Source organism: Capricornis sumatraensis, chromosome 2 (assembly GCF_032405125.1).
Source record: "Capricornis sumatraensis isolate serow.1 chromosome 2, serow.2, whole genome shotgun sequence".
NCBI lineage: Eukaryota > Metazoa > Chordata > Mammalia > Artiodactyla > Bovidae > Capricornis > Capricornis sumatraensis.
In genome coordinates, this window is record NC_091070.1 from 49,925,640 (window position 1) to 49,941,083 (window position 15,444).

Sequence of the window (15,444 nt, forward strand, 5' to 3'; positions counted from 1 at the left end):
GAATGTGTATGTCATATGAACAAATGTGGCATATACAAAGGAATACTTTGAATACCTCATTGTGTGTTTTATATCTGATTAAATCTGTGTGAAATACAGAGTGAGCATGTATAGCATGTGGGACGTCTGAATGTGTGAGCTGCATCTCAATAAATTGTATTCTAATCTGAAAAAAAAATTCTGTGACAAAAGGACTTGAAACGAAAGTCTGAAATGAATGGTGCAGGGAAGTCCACTGGCCGTGACAGAAGCCTTATGCGAGAGGTTAAGCAGGAGTGAAATCTAGAGGGAAATTCAAGAACAATGCGACATTGTATCATAAAAGCATTTCATTACCTTTGCTATTTTGATGGTGTGGTGTGTGCTTTTAAAATATTCTTAGAGGTTAATTTCAGAAAAGAGGTTGAAAAGAAAAAACCCCCAAAATTTAGAGTGTAGTAAAGACTTTACTGTGTTTGAGTGTCTCCTGGGGAGGTACAGGTCAGCAGTGGCCTGCTGCAGGGGCAGGGGCTCTGGGTGCAGTATACCTGGGTATGGCATAAGCCCTCTTGGAGGAGGTTGCCATTAACCCCACCATAGAGCCCCCAGAACTTACACAGGACTGTGGAAACACACTCTTGGAAGGCACAGACAGAACCTTGAGCACACCAAGACCCAGGAGAAAGGAGCAGTGACCCCACAAGAGACTGACCCAGACTTGCCTGTGAGTGTCCAGGAGTCTCCGGCAGAGGCATGGGTCGGTAGTGGGCCTGCTGCAGGGCTGTGGGCACTGACTGTAGCAGTGCCTGCATGGGAGCTTTTGAAGGAGATCTTATCTTCATTACCTCCACCATAGTTTGAAAGTGAAAGTGAAGTCACTCAGTCATGCCTGACTCTTTGCGACCCCGTGGACTGTAGCCTACCAGGCTCCTCCCTCCATGGGATTCTCCAGGCCAGAGTACTGGAGTGGGTTGCCATTTCCTTCTCCAGGGGGATATTCCCGACCCAGGGATCGAACCCGGGTCTCCTGCAGACGCTTTAACCTCTGAGCCACCATAGTTTGTCTTCAGGTCAAGTAGCAGGGAGGGAACACAGCCCCACCCATCAGTAGAAAATTGGAGTAAAGATTTTCTGAGCATGGCCCTACCCATCAGAACAGGACCCAGTTTCCCCCTCAGTCAGTCTCTTCCATCAGGAAGCTTCCATAAGCCTCTTATCCTTCTCCAACAGAGGGCAGACAGACTGTGGTTTTCAGTCACAGAAAGCTAACCAGTCTGATCACATGGACTACAGCCTTGTCTAACTCAATGACACTGTGAGCCATGCCGTGTGGGGCCACCCAGGACAGACGGGTCATAGATGGGTCATTGTGGCGAGTTCTGACAAAACGAGGTCCACTGGAGAAGGCAATGGCAAACCACTGCAGTATTCTTGCCTTGAGAACCCCATGAACAGTATGAAAAGGCAAAAAAATAGGACATTGAAAGATGAACTCCCCAGGTCGGTAGGTGCCCAGTACGCTACTGATCAGTGGAGAAATAACTCCAGAGAGAATGTAGGGATGGAGCCAAAGCAACAACACCCAGTTGTGGATGTGACTGGAGATGAAAGTAAAGTCCAATGCTGTAAAGAGCAATATTGCATAGGAACCTGGAATGTTAGGTTCATGAATCAAGACAAATTGGAAGTGGTCAAACAGGAGATGGCAAGAGTGAACGTCGACATTTTAGAAATCGTTGAACTAAAATGGACTGGAATGGGTGAATTTAACTCAGATGACCATTATATCTACTGCTATGGGCAAGAATCCCTTAGAAGAAATGGAGTAGCCATCATAGTCAACAAGAGTCCAAAATGCAGTACTTGGATGCGGTCTCAAAAATGACAAATGATCTCTCTTCATTTCCATGGCAAACCATTCAATATCACAGTAATCCAAGTCTGTGACTCATAGAAGAAGAAGTTGAATGGTTCTGTGAAGAACTACAAGACCTTCTAGAACTAACACACAAAAAAGATGTCCTTTTCATTATAGGGGACTATAAAGCAAAAGAAGGAAGTCCAGAAATACCTGGAGTAACAGGCAAATTTGGCCTTGGAGTATAGAATGAAGCAGAGCAAAGCCTAGTAGAGTTTTGCAAAGAGAATGCACTGGTCATAGCAAACACCCTCTTCCAGCAACACAAGAGAAGATTCTACACATGGACATCACCAGATGGTCAACACTGAAATCAGATTGATTATATTCCTTGCAGCCAAAGATGGAGAAGCTCTATACAGTCAGCAAAAACAAGACCGGGAGCTGACTGTGGCTTGGATCATGAACTCCTTATTGCCAAATTCAGACCTAAATTGAAGAAAGTAGGGAAAACCACTAGACCATTCAGGTATGACCTAAATCAAATCCCTTATGATTATACAGTGGAAGTGAGAAATAGATTTAAGGGACTAGATCTGATAGATAGAGTGCCTGATGAACTATGGAATGAGGTTCGTGACATTGTACAGGAGGCAGGGATCAAGACCATCTCCAAGAAAAAGAAATGCAAAAAGGCAAGATGGCTGTCTGAGGAGGCCTTACAAATAGCTATGAAAAGAAGAGAAGTGAAAGGCAAAGGAGAAAAGGAAAGATATAAGCATCTGAATGCAGAGTTCCGAAGAATAGTAAGGAGAGATAAGAAAGCCTTCCTTAGCAATCAATGCAAAGAAATAGAGGAAAACAATAGAATGGGAAAGACTAGAGATCTCTTCAAGAAAATCAGAGATACCAAGGGAACATTTCATGCAAAGATGGGCTCGATAAAGGACAGAAATGGTATGGACCTAACAGAAGCAGAAGATATTAAGAAGAGGTGGCAAGAAGAACTGTACAAAAATCTTCATGATCCAGATGATCACAGTGGTGTGATCACTCACCTAGAGCCAGACATCCTGGAATGTAAAGTCAAGTGGGCCTTAGGAAACATCACTACGAACAAAGCTAGTGGAGGTGATGGAATTCGAGATGAGCTATTTCAGATCCTAAAAGATGATGCTGTTAAAGTGCTGCACCCAGTATGCCAGCAAATTTGAAAAACTCCGCAGTGGCTACAGAACTGGAAAAGTTCAGTTTTTGTTTCAGTTCCAATGAAAGGCAGTGCCAAAGAATGCTCAAACTACCGCACAATTGCACTCATCTCATACGCTAGCAAATTAATGCTTAAAATTCTCCAAGCCAGGCTTCAACAGTATGTGAACTGTGAACTTCCAGATGCTCAAGCTGTATTTAGAAAAGGCAGAGGAACCAGAGATCAAATTGTCTACATCCGCTGGATCATCAAAAAAGCAAGAGAGTTCCAGAAAAACATCTATTTCGGCTTTATTGACTATGCCAAAGCATTTATGTGAATCACAACAAACTGAAAAATTCTTAAAGAGATGGGAATACCAGACCACCTGAGCTGCCTTCTGAGAAATCTGTATGCAGGTCAGGAAGCAGCAGTTAGAACTGGACATGGAACAGCAGACTGGTTCCAACTCAAGAAAGGAGTACGTCAAGGCTGTATACTGTCACACTGATTATTTCAATTATATGCAGAGTACATCATGAGAAATGCTGGATTGACGAAGCACAAGCTGAAATCAAGATTGCCAGGAGAAATATCAATAACTTCAGATATGCAGATGACACCACACTTAAGCCAGAAACAAAGAACTAAAGAGCCTCTTGATGAAAGTGAAAAAGGAGAGTTAAAAAGTAGGCTTAAAACTCAACATTCAGAAAACTAAGATCATGTCATTCGGTCCCATCACTTCTTTGCAAATATATGGGGAAACAGTGAAAGACTTTACTTTCTTGGGCTCCAAAATCACTGCAGACAGTGACTGCCACCATGAAATTAAAAGACGCTTGCTCCTTAGAAGAAAAGCTATGATCACCTTAGACAGCATATTAAAAAGCAGAGATATTACTTTGCCAACTAAGGGCAGTCTAGTCAAAGTGATGGTTTTTCCAGTGGTCATGTATGGATGTGAGAATTGGACTGTAAAGAAAGCTGAGCACCAAAGAATTAATGCTTTTGAACTGTGGTGTTGGAGAAGACTCTTGAGAGTCCCTTGGACAGCAAGGAGATCTAACCACTCCATCCTAAAAGAAATCAGTCCTGAATATTCATTGGAAGGACTAATGCTGAAACTGAAACTCCAATACTTTGGCCACTTGATGTGAAGAACTGACTCATTTGAAAAGACTATGATGCTGGGCAAGATTGGAGGCAGAGGAGAAAGGGACGGCAGAGGGTGAGATGGTTGAATGGCATCACTGACTCAAAGGATATGAGTTTGAGTAGGCTCCTGTAGTTGGTGATGGACAGGGAAGCCTGGCGTGCTGCAGTCCATGGGGTCGCAAAGAGTAGGGTACAACTGAGCGAGTGAACTGAAAGACTTTACAAAATAAAAAAGGTAAAACAGCTGTGAGTTTAATTTGGAAGAGAGGTTGGCAAACTTTTTCTGTCAGATAATAAATGTTTTAGAGTTTATGGACCATACCATGTGAAATTGTTCATTTCTGCCATTGTATTGCGCAAATGACCATAAGGAATACATGAATGAGCATGGTTTTGTTCCAATAAAACTTTATTTACAAAAGCAGGCAGTGGGCCAGATTGGCTCACGGGCCATAATTTGCTGACTCTACTGGTCTGGAGTACTGAGGGTGGGGTTGGTACAAAGTGGCTTTAGTGAAAACATTTATCATAAAAGTTGTGCTCTATGGCCTAATTCCTTATCTTCTCTATCCAAATTCTAGTACCCTCTGGTCTCCTTTTGGGGAAGAAATATCACTATATAACCTTTCCCATTACAATGGCTTGTTCTTATTTGTCTTCTGCTTGGGCAATTAGACTGCAGGTATAGTTCTTACCAGTGCCTTTCTGGTTTATGATATTTTGTTCAATGCAGAACAGAGAATGGGAGGCTACTTGACCATTTGAAGGTCTGAAAGCAGTCTGGATGAAAATAAGCAGAGACCAAGGGAATCTATCTCATGGGTTTCCTTTTCTGCCAGGCTGTTCCAGGTGAAGATGGAACGAGAACAGCACCAGACTGAAATCAGAGATCTCCAGGATCAGCTCTCGGAAATGCATGATGAACTGGACAGTGCGAAACAGTCCGAGGACAGGGAGAAGGGGGCTCTGATCGAGGTAAGCTGGGGCTGGGTGACAAGAGGGGCCCTGTCTGTCCGGAGGTGTGGGGTGGGTGGGGGGTCCGTTGTCTGCTGTGTGCTTATTCTATTGGTGAACGTGGTTCCCTTTTGTGAGAGCATCATGTGTTAACTCGTATAGAGTCCCAGTCCAAATCCAACAGTTGCCAACATGTTTCCGTATTTACTCCATTTTTTCTTCTGTCTGGCCATTCAACTTTGTTTGTTTTCTTAAAATTCATCTATCTATTCATCTTGATGAACTTTTTCAAGGGAATTTACAGATAATACCACATTGCACCCCTAAGCTTTTCAGCATGCATTTATATAGATAATTCCCTTATAACTACAATATTATTATCATATCCCCTTCATGGATCACAGTCTTGTCATGACGAAGTGGCTTGCATAACTCAGTGAAGCTATGAGCCATGCCATATGCAGGGCCACCAAAGATGAATGGGTCAGAGTAAACAGTTCTAACAAATTGTCCACTGGAAGAAGGAATGGCAACCCACTCCAGTATTCATGCCTGGGAAATCCTGTGGACAGAGGAGCCTGGCGGGCTGCAGTCCATGGGGTCACAAAGAGTCGTGTATGACTGAGTGACTAACATATGGTTACACATGGTACACAGCAACTGTGATATGAGCTTCAGTTTTGGTGATGTGTTTTCAGGCGGAGGCTAATAATGAGAATCTCAGGAAAGGGAAACAGAGCACATCTTTTCTTAAAAATGTTCCTGGTGTTGCTGGCTTTCTGGTTATTTGCCTCTTTCTTGTAATAGGAGCTGTATCTTCCTCCGCTGCCTTTCTGCAAGATAAGTTCGGACACAGTGAGCTTCTTTCTCTGTGCCAAAATGGGTTTCTCTCCATCTGGAAAATTTTTATCAATTTCCTTTGACATGTCCGTGACATTTAAAAAATGATCTGTGGCTTTTATATCAAATTAAATAGACCCCATCTCCTCATCACTTTCAGTTTATTCTTCATATCTTAATAAAAAGTGGCCAGGGGGAATCTGATAACAGATTATAGTTATAGCCAGCTTTTCCACTGGACTTGGCTTAGAATAGACTCTTAAACTCAGCGAACATTAAACACTTCTGCTTTTGAATGCTTGGAAAAGCTTGAATACCCTGTATTTTGTGAGGCCTGCATAGTGCACAAGATTTTTCAGGAAATATCTTTTAATACTGTATATTCTGTTAAATGACATTGGGCCTCTATATGGAGTCAGTATAAAAAGAGGATAGAATCATTATTTAAAAAAAAAAAGATTAAAGGAGAGTAAGAAGAAAGGAAGACATAATAGAAAATGCCTATTCTCTTAGGATAAGCCAGGTATTAATAATTGACCAAGAATAGAATGACTTTGTTATTCTTAAGTAACCAACTGATGGTTTTGAATTTCTTTTTAAATTTAAGATACAAAAATAATTATAGCTCAAGTAGTCAGTCATTCCTTTGACCCTGAGTATGTTTCCCTTTGTTTTGGTAGTGATGGGTAAAAATGAGACCTCTCTCTAAGCTTCATGACAGTGGGGTTCTCTGATTACTGAAGATCATCTCTGATGGGAGCCTATAGTGTTGACAGATGGGCCAACAGAATCCTATGGTGTTTTATCCCTGACATTTACCAAGATGCAAGTACTTAGGTATCATTAAATATTCTGGTTATGAAATCATGTTGGTTTAGGGGTAGACTGGTGCTCCGAAATATCATCTCTAAAATAAGTATAAGCTTATTTTGAAGTGATGTTACTGAATATTATACACAGTAAAGAAAATGATGATTCTCACCAGCTGTGTTGCAATTTCTAGGCCATCTTTCTGTGGAAAAAATGGCACAGTTCTTTGTCAGCTGTACATTTTTTTGAGGGGAGGGCATACCATGTAGCATGTGAGATCTTAGTTTCCTGACCAGGGATCAAACCCGTGCTCCCTGCAGTGGAAGCAAGGGGTGCTAACCACTGGACTGCCATGGAATTCCCATTTCTTTTCTTTCTTTTATGTTTGATTTTTGGATTGTCTGCTGTAGTTTTGATATATGACCTTTACTTGTCTTTTCAGTGAGCAAGGGCTTCTGTGGAAGCTTTTGTGCAAAGGGTCTAGATCAGTGTTTTTTCTCCTGTTGACATGGAATACCTGTGGGTAGGTGGTGTGTGAAGATGTTCTGTGGACTTGTGAGTGGCTACTCTGAATGTTCTGGTCTGTGTCTTTCTGTGGCCATACTGTCAGGACAGCCTCTGGCTTATTGCTGTGAACAGCCAGCTCCCAGAGCATGCTTCCTTTTCTTCTCAACTTTCCTTGTTGTCATCTCAGGTTCTGGGCAAGTTTCTTTGCTTCAGTTTAAATAGGTAGACCTCCTTCTAGGCACTTCCAGCTGGATCCAGTACCGTTTTCATTTGCATCCGAGAGACAGAGCACAGCTACACTGCTTGCTCCTCAGCCTCTTTGGAGCGTGTAGTTTTGTTGTCAGGCCTGCAGAGGCTGTACAGTGAAGAGAACCAGCATTGTTATCCAATCTGGGTCCCATCTTGGCTCTATCACTTATATGCTGGGTGATCTTAGGCATGTTATTAATAGTATCTCAGAACGCCAGTTGTTTTTTTTTTTTAAATTAATGAGAACAATAGTATTCATCTCCTATGATTTTTAGAAGTGCTTAGCATAATTCTTACTATGTAGTAAGTACCAAATAGTCAGTCTTTTTAGCCTACTCCTCCCCATCCACCCCAAATATACATCCATACTAGGTCTTTATCTCCAGTGGCTTCATGTGAAGCTAGCCTAGATGTGTATAGGTTTTGAAAGGCTGATTCTGCCTTTGTTTTCTTTGATGGGTGTCTGCACACTGGCACGTGCATCTCTGGTGGCTGTTCATATATTTTGAGGTTTATATGTTTTCCTCTTGCATCCTTGGTGGCTCAGTGGTAAAGAATTAGCCTGCCAATGCAGGAGACACGGGTTTGATCCCTGGGTCTGGAAGATTCCCTGGAGAAGGAAATGGCAACCCACTCCAGTATTCTTGGCTTGGGAAATTCCAGAGACAGAGGAGGCTGCCGGGCTACAGTCCTTGGGGTCGCAAAGAATCAGACACGACTGAATGATCAGAAAGCAGCAATATGTTTTCTCTCACTTCTTTGGCTTGATATAATTGACAGTGAAGCCTCAGAGGTGATGAAGTTTCTGAAATCTCCCTGTGCCTTTTGGTTTCTACCCTGGAAAGCTTCAAGTGCTACTCAGTGATACGGTGAGGTGTAATCTGATTGGATTTGTACAGCAGAGTCCATTTAAGCAGCAGCCCCAGTCACAGATAACAGCGTGTTGGTGTAGAATGAACCATAAAAACTTAGTTTCTTGACATGCATTGGTGGCAGTACACAAAAGGCAACATGAAACACAGATATATCCTGGAAAAGATAAGTGTGGGAAGAGGAACTGCGTTATCGTCAAAACAACTGAGAAATGTGTGAGAGCGAGAGTGGGAAACAGGAGCAGGCTCACAAGGGCTGCTGTGAAGAAGCCGGCAGGAGGCTCCAGGAAGACCTAGAGCTGTTGCCAGTAGCAACAGTGATGTGTGTGTGTGTGTGGGCGTGTTTCTAATAGCCCTGAACTGGACAGTGGAAGCTACAGGACATCTCCTTAGATAAATAGCAGAACGGGGTATATTTTTATAAAATTTGCTTATGTGTTTTGTGTTTGGTGTTTTGGAAGAGTCAGAGTTGCTCTAGTTACCTGGATGATTCTCTGGAGGTTTCTTCTGAGCTTATTAATGCCTTCTGGCTAGATTCTTGAGGAACTAAGTCTTAGTCTGGGCAGTGCAGCTCCACCCTGGAATTGCAGAGGCTCCCCTGCTTTAATGGGGCTTCCCTGGTAGTTCAGCTGGTAAAGAATCTACCTGAAATGCATATCCGCTGGAGAAGGGATTGAATACCCACCCCAGTATTCTGGCCTGGAGAATTCCTTGTGGTTGCAAAGAGTCCGATACGACTGAGTGACTTTCACTTTCCCCTGATTTAATGTATGTGCATTCCCTACAACAATGGTCCCCAACCTTTTTCACGACTGGTTTTGTGGAAGACAGTTTTTCCACAGACCAGGGCAGGGTGGGGGGGTTGATTTAAGTGCATTACGTTTATTGTGCACTTTATTTCTATTGTTGTTACTTTGTGATATAATTTATAATAATTATACAACTCACCATAATGCAGTATCAGTGGGATCCCTGAGCTCATTTTCCTGCAACTAGATGGCCCATCTGGGAGTTTTGATATGAGTCTGCAAGCAATAGATTTATTACTGTCTCTGTGCAGTCAAACTTCTCTGCTAATAATGTGTATTTGCAGCTGCTCCTCAGTGCTAGCATCACTGCTTAAGCTCCAGCTCAGATCACCAGGCATTAGATTCTCATAGGGAGTGCACAACCTAGATCCCTCACATGCACAGTTTACAGTAGGGTTCATGTTCCTATGGGAATCTAATGCCACTGCTGATCTGACAGGAGGTGGAGCTGAGGTCATAAGGCCGGTGATGGGGAGCAGCTATAAATACAAATGAAGCTTTTCCCGTTGCGCACCTCCTCCTGCTGTGCAGCCTGCTTCCTAACAGGCCACAGACCAGCATCGGTCTGTGACCTGGGGTTGGAGACCCCTGCCCTAGAGCAAAGGAAGGAAATTCCATTGTCAGTTGTTCTTAAATTGATACAGTGTCACCCCCTCATCAGTGACCCACATCTTGAATGCAAAATAGTTTTCTCTCTTGAGACCTCAGTTCTCAGGTGACAGCCCTTCCTCCAGTTCTACAGGAGCTCCAAGAGGACAGGATGTGTATTTACTCATGAACTACCAGTGAAAGAATGGATGAGTTTAGAATTCTGACATCTCCAGACTCTTGCTGTACTGCCCATGCTAATATATGCCCAGAACAGGCCTGCTCCCAGCTATCACTGATCCACCTATAAAAAATATAAATCAGATCTGTTTTCTTTTCAAGAAATGAGTGAAAGTCGCTCAGTCGTGTCTGATTCTGCAACCCCACAGACTGTACAGTCCTTGGAATTCTCCAGGCCAGAATGCTGGAGTGAGTAGCCTTTCCCTTCTCTAGGGGATCTTCCTGACCCAGGAATTGAACCAGGGTCTCCTGCATTGTGGGTGGATTCTTTACCAGCTGTGCTACCAGGGAGGCCCAAGAATCCTGGAGTGGGTAGCCCATCCCTTCTCCAGCGGATCTTCCTCACCCAGGAATCAAACTGGGGTCTCCTGTGTTGCAGGCAGACTCTTTACCAGCTGAGAGAGATAAGCAAATAGAATCTAGATACAAGGATTGCAAAGTAAAAGTATTAAGTACTCTGAGAAGCACAGCTAAAATGAGGTTGGGTATTCAGGAAGGGGATTCAAGGAAGACTTCTTGGAGTAGGTCATACAGAATCTGAGTCTTGAGAGGTTTTCTGAAAGACAGAGACAGATGGGACCAAGAGGGGTGAAGGATTCCCCCTGACAGAAGATACCTATGGGTGATGGCACAGACTGCAGGTGAGAAACTGGAGGCGGGGGAGCTGTTGGGTAGCTCATGCAAACCACCTGGGCCAGAGGTGAGGAGAGCCTAACCCTGGAGAGGGGAGGCAAAGGATCTAAGATGTTACAGAACTGTTGAGTCATGAGGGACAAGGATGAGAGGGATCAAGGTTGTTGCCAAGCTCCTGGGCCTGTGAGCTCCCGAGCAGGTGCTGTTGTCCCTGAGAGTAATGAACAAAGGAAGAGGAGAGGAAGGGACTTGATGAATTCACTGAGAGACAGAAGCCTCCGCAGGTGCCTGAGGGACATCCAGATGGCCGTCTTGCAGGTCTGAACTCAGATAAGAGTTGGAGGTAAAGGTTTAGGAGTTATTTATGTAGAATTAATAGTTGGAAAACAAAACAAAACTAGGTGGACTTGCCAGAAAAAGAATGAAGAATGTGAAGTCACATTCTTGGGGATCATCTTAGCTTTTTAGGAAGAGGGAGGGAAAAGCCAGAAAAGATTGTCACAGAAAAAGTGGCCCAAGGGAAGAAAACAGGAGCATGTAGTATCTTTGAACTGCAGGGGAGAGAGAATTCTAAGGGTACGGGTGCAGAGGGTCAAAGCCTGTGTGTGCGCGCCGTTGCTCAGTCATGTCTGATTCTTTGTGGCCCTGTGGGCTGTGGCCCTCCAGGTTCCTCTGTCCATGGGATTTTCCTGCAAGAATACAGGAGTGGGTTGCCATTTCCTCCTCCAGGGGATCTTCCCAATCCAGGGATTGAACCTGCGTCTTCTGCACTGGCAGGCGGGTTCTTTACCACTGAGCTAGCTGGGAAGCCCCAGAGAGGATCAAAGGGGAGTAAAGAAAAGTGAAGACTGAGCAAAGGCCTTTGGATGTTGAGATGAAGAGGCCAGCCTTGGAGGGAACAGGGACAGTAGAGTAGGAGCAAAAACCATTTGCAAGAGATTAAGGTGATCAAGAAGTACACACAGTGAGCAGAAATTATACTTTCAAAAGTTTGGTGGAAGGCTTGGTTTTTTGTGTGTGTGTTTTGTTTGTTTTTGCCCTTGACTGAGAGGATTCTTGTCCCCTGAGGAAAAGGACATAGATTCAAGGAAACAGAAAGGAACAAAATGACAGGAAAAAAAAAAAAAAACGATGACTGATCAGTAAAGACTTGGAGCAGGCTGGTGAGGAGGAAGCTGGCTGGCTGTGAAGTGGCTTGGGGTGGGGAGGAGGCCTGGCATGCAGAGGAGCTGGGTGGTCAAGCCCAAGTCCTGGCTGAGTGCACAGTAGGGACGTCTGTGGAGCAGGGGGAGCCTGAGCTTGAGGGCTGCGGAGCAGGTCTGACAAGGAATGGTGACCTGAGAGGAATGCCCAGCTTAGGCAGGACACAGTTGTGTTGAGGTGATGCCATTGGTAGTGGAACTTGCTGCCCCAGTTTGGTGACTTTGCTCTTGAGCAGTGAGGTTATGAGGCAGGGAAGGTGGGGAATGTTGTGACCATTATCTCTGCTCAGAATGGAACCGAGGCATCTTGAGGACTTGGGTTGTGGGTTCAGAGTTCCAGGGGTGAAATAAGAGAGGCCAGCAAGTTGGCATGTGCCCCCCTCCCTGCCAGTGAAGCAGTAGGCCACTAGCAGGGACTGCAGACCACTGCACTGAAGTGGAGAGAGATGGAAAACACAGGCCTGGCACCTCACAGCATCGAGAATGAAACCAGTTTCCCTTTTCTCCCTCAAATTAAATCTCAGGAAAGCTAATATAGTGGAATCAAGGGATACGGTGGCTTGTGAGAAGGGGAAGAGAAAGAGAGGACGGGGGCTAAGCCAGTATGTAGCGTGTGGGGGAGAGAATAGGGAGGTCTGGTGAGGGTGTGACCATGAGTGCAGGGGCCGAGGTGGAGGCGCCGGGGCGCTCAACAGAACGCTTGTATCCTCACCTCCCCACTCGTGTGTTCTCTCTGCAGGAGCTCCTGCAGGCCAAGCAGGACCTTCAGCATCTGCTCATCGCCAAAGAGGAGCAGGAAGACCTCTTGAGGAAGCGGGAGCGTGAACTCGCTGCGCTGAAGGGAGCCCTGAAGGAAGAGGTTTCCAGCCACGACCGGGAGATGGACAAGCTGAAGGAGCAGTATGACGCCGAGCTGCTGGCCCTGCGGGAGAGCGTGGAGGAGGCCGCTAAGGTGGGTCCTGGCCAGAGGGGGCAGGCAGGGCACAGAGGAGGCCCAGGACCTCCTCGCCCAAACCTATGTCCATTGTTGGCCTTCCTTTTCATGACAGAGTGAAACTCAGTTTTATTCCATCATTGATCCAGAAGATGAAAAGTGAAAGTGTTAGTCACTCAGTTGTGTCTGACTCTCTGCAGCTCCGTGGACTGTAGCCCACCAGGCTCCTCTGTCCATGGGATTTTCCAGGCAAGAATACTGGAGTGGGTAGTCATTCCCTTCTCCAGGGGATCTTCCTGACCCAGGGATTGAACCTGGATTCTCCTGCACTGCAGGCAGATTCTTTACCATCTGAGTCACCAGGGAAGTCCTGTTGATCCGGACTTTGTTCCCAAACAGTAAACTCAGCAGTTATGCTGTTGACCACCATAAGTCCATAAACATAAAAAATTTAAGGACACTGCTTAAAATCTCTGGCACATGGTGAGATGTAGAGGCCCAGAAGTGAACCCTTCCAGGATTCCATTGCTGCCCTTGCTGACGGGGCAGGATTGCAGACAGGATGTTTCTGGCATCCTTCCCCCTGCCCCAGTCTGTTCTTTCTGTCTTGTGAAGCCTTTTGTTAGACGATTCAAGCTCTTTTCTCAGCACAGTTACAAGAGGGTTAATGAGCTGAATTGCCCAAACCTTTGCAAGATAATTTTTCTCTTAATTGAATTCTTGGCTCCTACAAATGAATTCTAAATTATTTTGAGGTCTTTGGTGTGGGCCTTGAATTGGCTGATTAAGAAAAGGGGGAAATGAAGGGGAAAATGTTTTGAAATGTCATGCCATCTTTAGGGAAAGAGGGGAATTACACAGTGTAAATTTTTTATGTTCTCTGCCATATATAGGTTAAAGATGATGATGAAAGAACTCTTAATATTGTTTATTCTGTGGTGATTACAGTAACAGCCCAGGGCTGGTCAGTCCTCTGGCCCCTACACTCCATAGTGATTCACTGATCTTCAGTTACAGCACAATAATTGCAGATAACAAGAAGTGAAAAATGGATTTGTTTGTGTAACAGTAAAATGTTTAGGAAAAATAGTCGGTTTAGGTTTATTATAACTGAGGTAGTTTAAGAAAAAAGCCTCTTGTTCATTTGCCTGTCTTAACTTTTTGAGATTTGGTTTGAGGGAGAAAAGTGAAACTGATGTAATTTTCAGTGCTTTGAGGGACATATCTGTTTTTTCCACCTCATTTTCTTTCTGTGCAGCAGCCTGGTGTCCTTGCAGCCTGTATGTACTGCTGCTTCTTGGGGAACATGCCAACAGGCTGCTGAGTAAAATAATTTTCCTTTGGACCCATCACGTCTTTATTATCTTCGGACCTTACTTCAAAGCTTGAGTTAACATGGTTTATTCATTGAAGGGTAGTGGAGGATGATATTTGGCAGGTTTGCAGTGTTTTGACTCTAAGGAAAAATAAACTTACAGCACACACAGGATGCAGGAGACTTTGGTGGAAGCTTCTAGGTCCTTTGCTGTCATGTGTTATAAGCAGGGAAGGGAACAACGGTAGGTGAGGAAGTATCTTTGTTGTATGGGAATGAGATAATCTGTAAAGATTTAGGCTCCTGACTTTTAAGCATTGCTTCACATTAGACAAAAAAGGATCACATCGACCAAACACAGGCCATTTGCAAGTTGACAGTGTGTGACTTTTGTCCTCTTGTCCGTGTCCCTTGCCCAGTGTCTGATGCGTGATCACATCTCTGCAGTGTCTGATGAGAGAACGTGGAGTATCAGTTCCTCTCATAACTGGATTTTCAGTCCCTGGTGTGTGGTTCCGGTTACATTTTCTCCAGTGATGATGTGGGAGAGCTTTTAGGAAACTGCTGTTTCTCTGTGAATTTCTCTGCCTTGCTTTTGCATTTCCCTGTGGTTTCTTAAAGAGGATCATGATTGTGTTTTTACACCTCATTAGCTTTTGCTTCTGAAGGTGTTTGCTGCACAAATGTGGCAGGATCATATTTAATGGAAAAAAAAATTAGCACTGTCATGGACAGATGCTGCCTTTTTGTTACATTATGTATATGTGGGTGCTATATAATAGAATTTTAGTAGTGTTATATTAACTACTTGGAAGAGAGAGAATTAAATATAATTTTTTAATTTTGTAAAGTGTTTCTTAAATTTATACACCAGCCTTTAGACTTTCCCTGTCTTGGGAGGGACTCATCCACTACTGTGATTAAAAGCTGACGTTTTGTTAAGGAACTGCATTATTTTAGAAAGTTTATTTCCTTGGTAAGCCTTAGGAGGCAGCCCAACCTCCTGGCATCAGTTTTTAAATTTTTGCCACTGCCCCAGGGCCAAAAATTCCTAAAGTGCTATTTTATCATTGTCAGATAGCAAATACTTCATCCTCGCCGGAGCTTGAGCACTAAAAGTTTTAAATTGCTAGAACATTTGGTGAAAACCATCACATTATATTAAGAATGTTTTACAGGTATTCCAAACAGATACTCTGGAAAAGTGGTTTTTGTAGACCCAAAGAGCCATACCTTTTTAAGAACAGATTGATTGCTCAACAGAAGAGAATTCATGAGCTCCCTGATGCTGGGGGCTTTGTTGGGGC

At 44.1% G+C, this 15,444-nt stretch overlaps 1 protein-coding gene across 1 annotated transcript in view; it reads left to right on the plus strand.

Moving 5' to 3' along the window:
- Nucleotides 1–15,444, plus strand: part of CGNL1 (cingulin like 1) — a 173,582-nt gene that overhangs the window by 74,108 nt on the left and 84,030 nt on the right. Inside the window, exons 7-8 of the mRNA XM_068962719.1 lie at nt 5,024–5,159; nt 12,628–12,840. Coding sequence (XP_068818820.1) covers nt 5,024–5,159; nt 12,628–12,840 — 349 coding nt within the window. The remainder of the gene's footprint in view (nt 1–5,023; nt 5,160–12,627; nt 12,841–15,444) is intronic.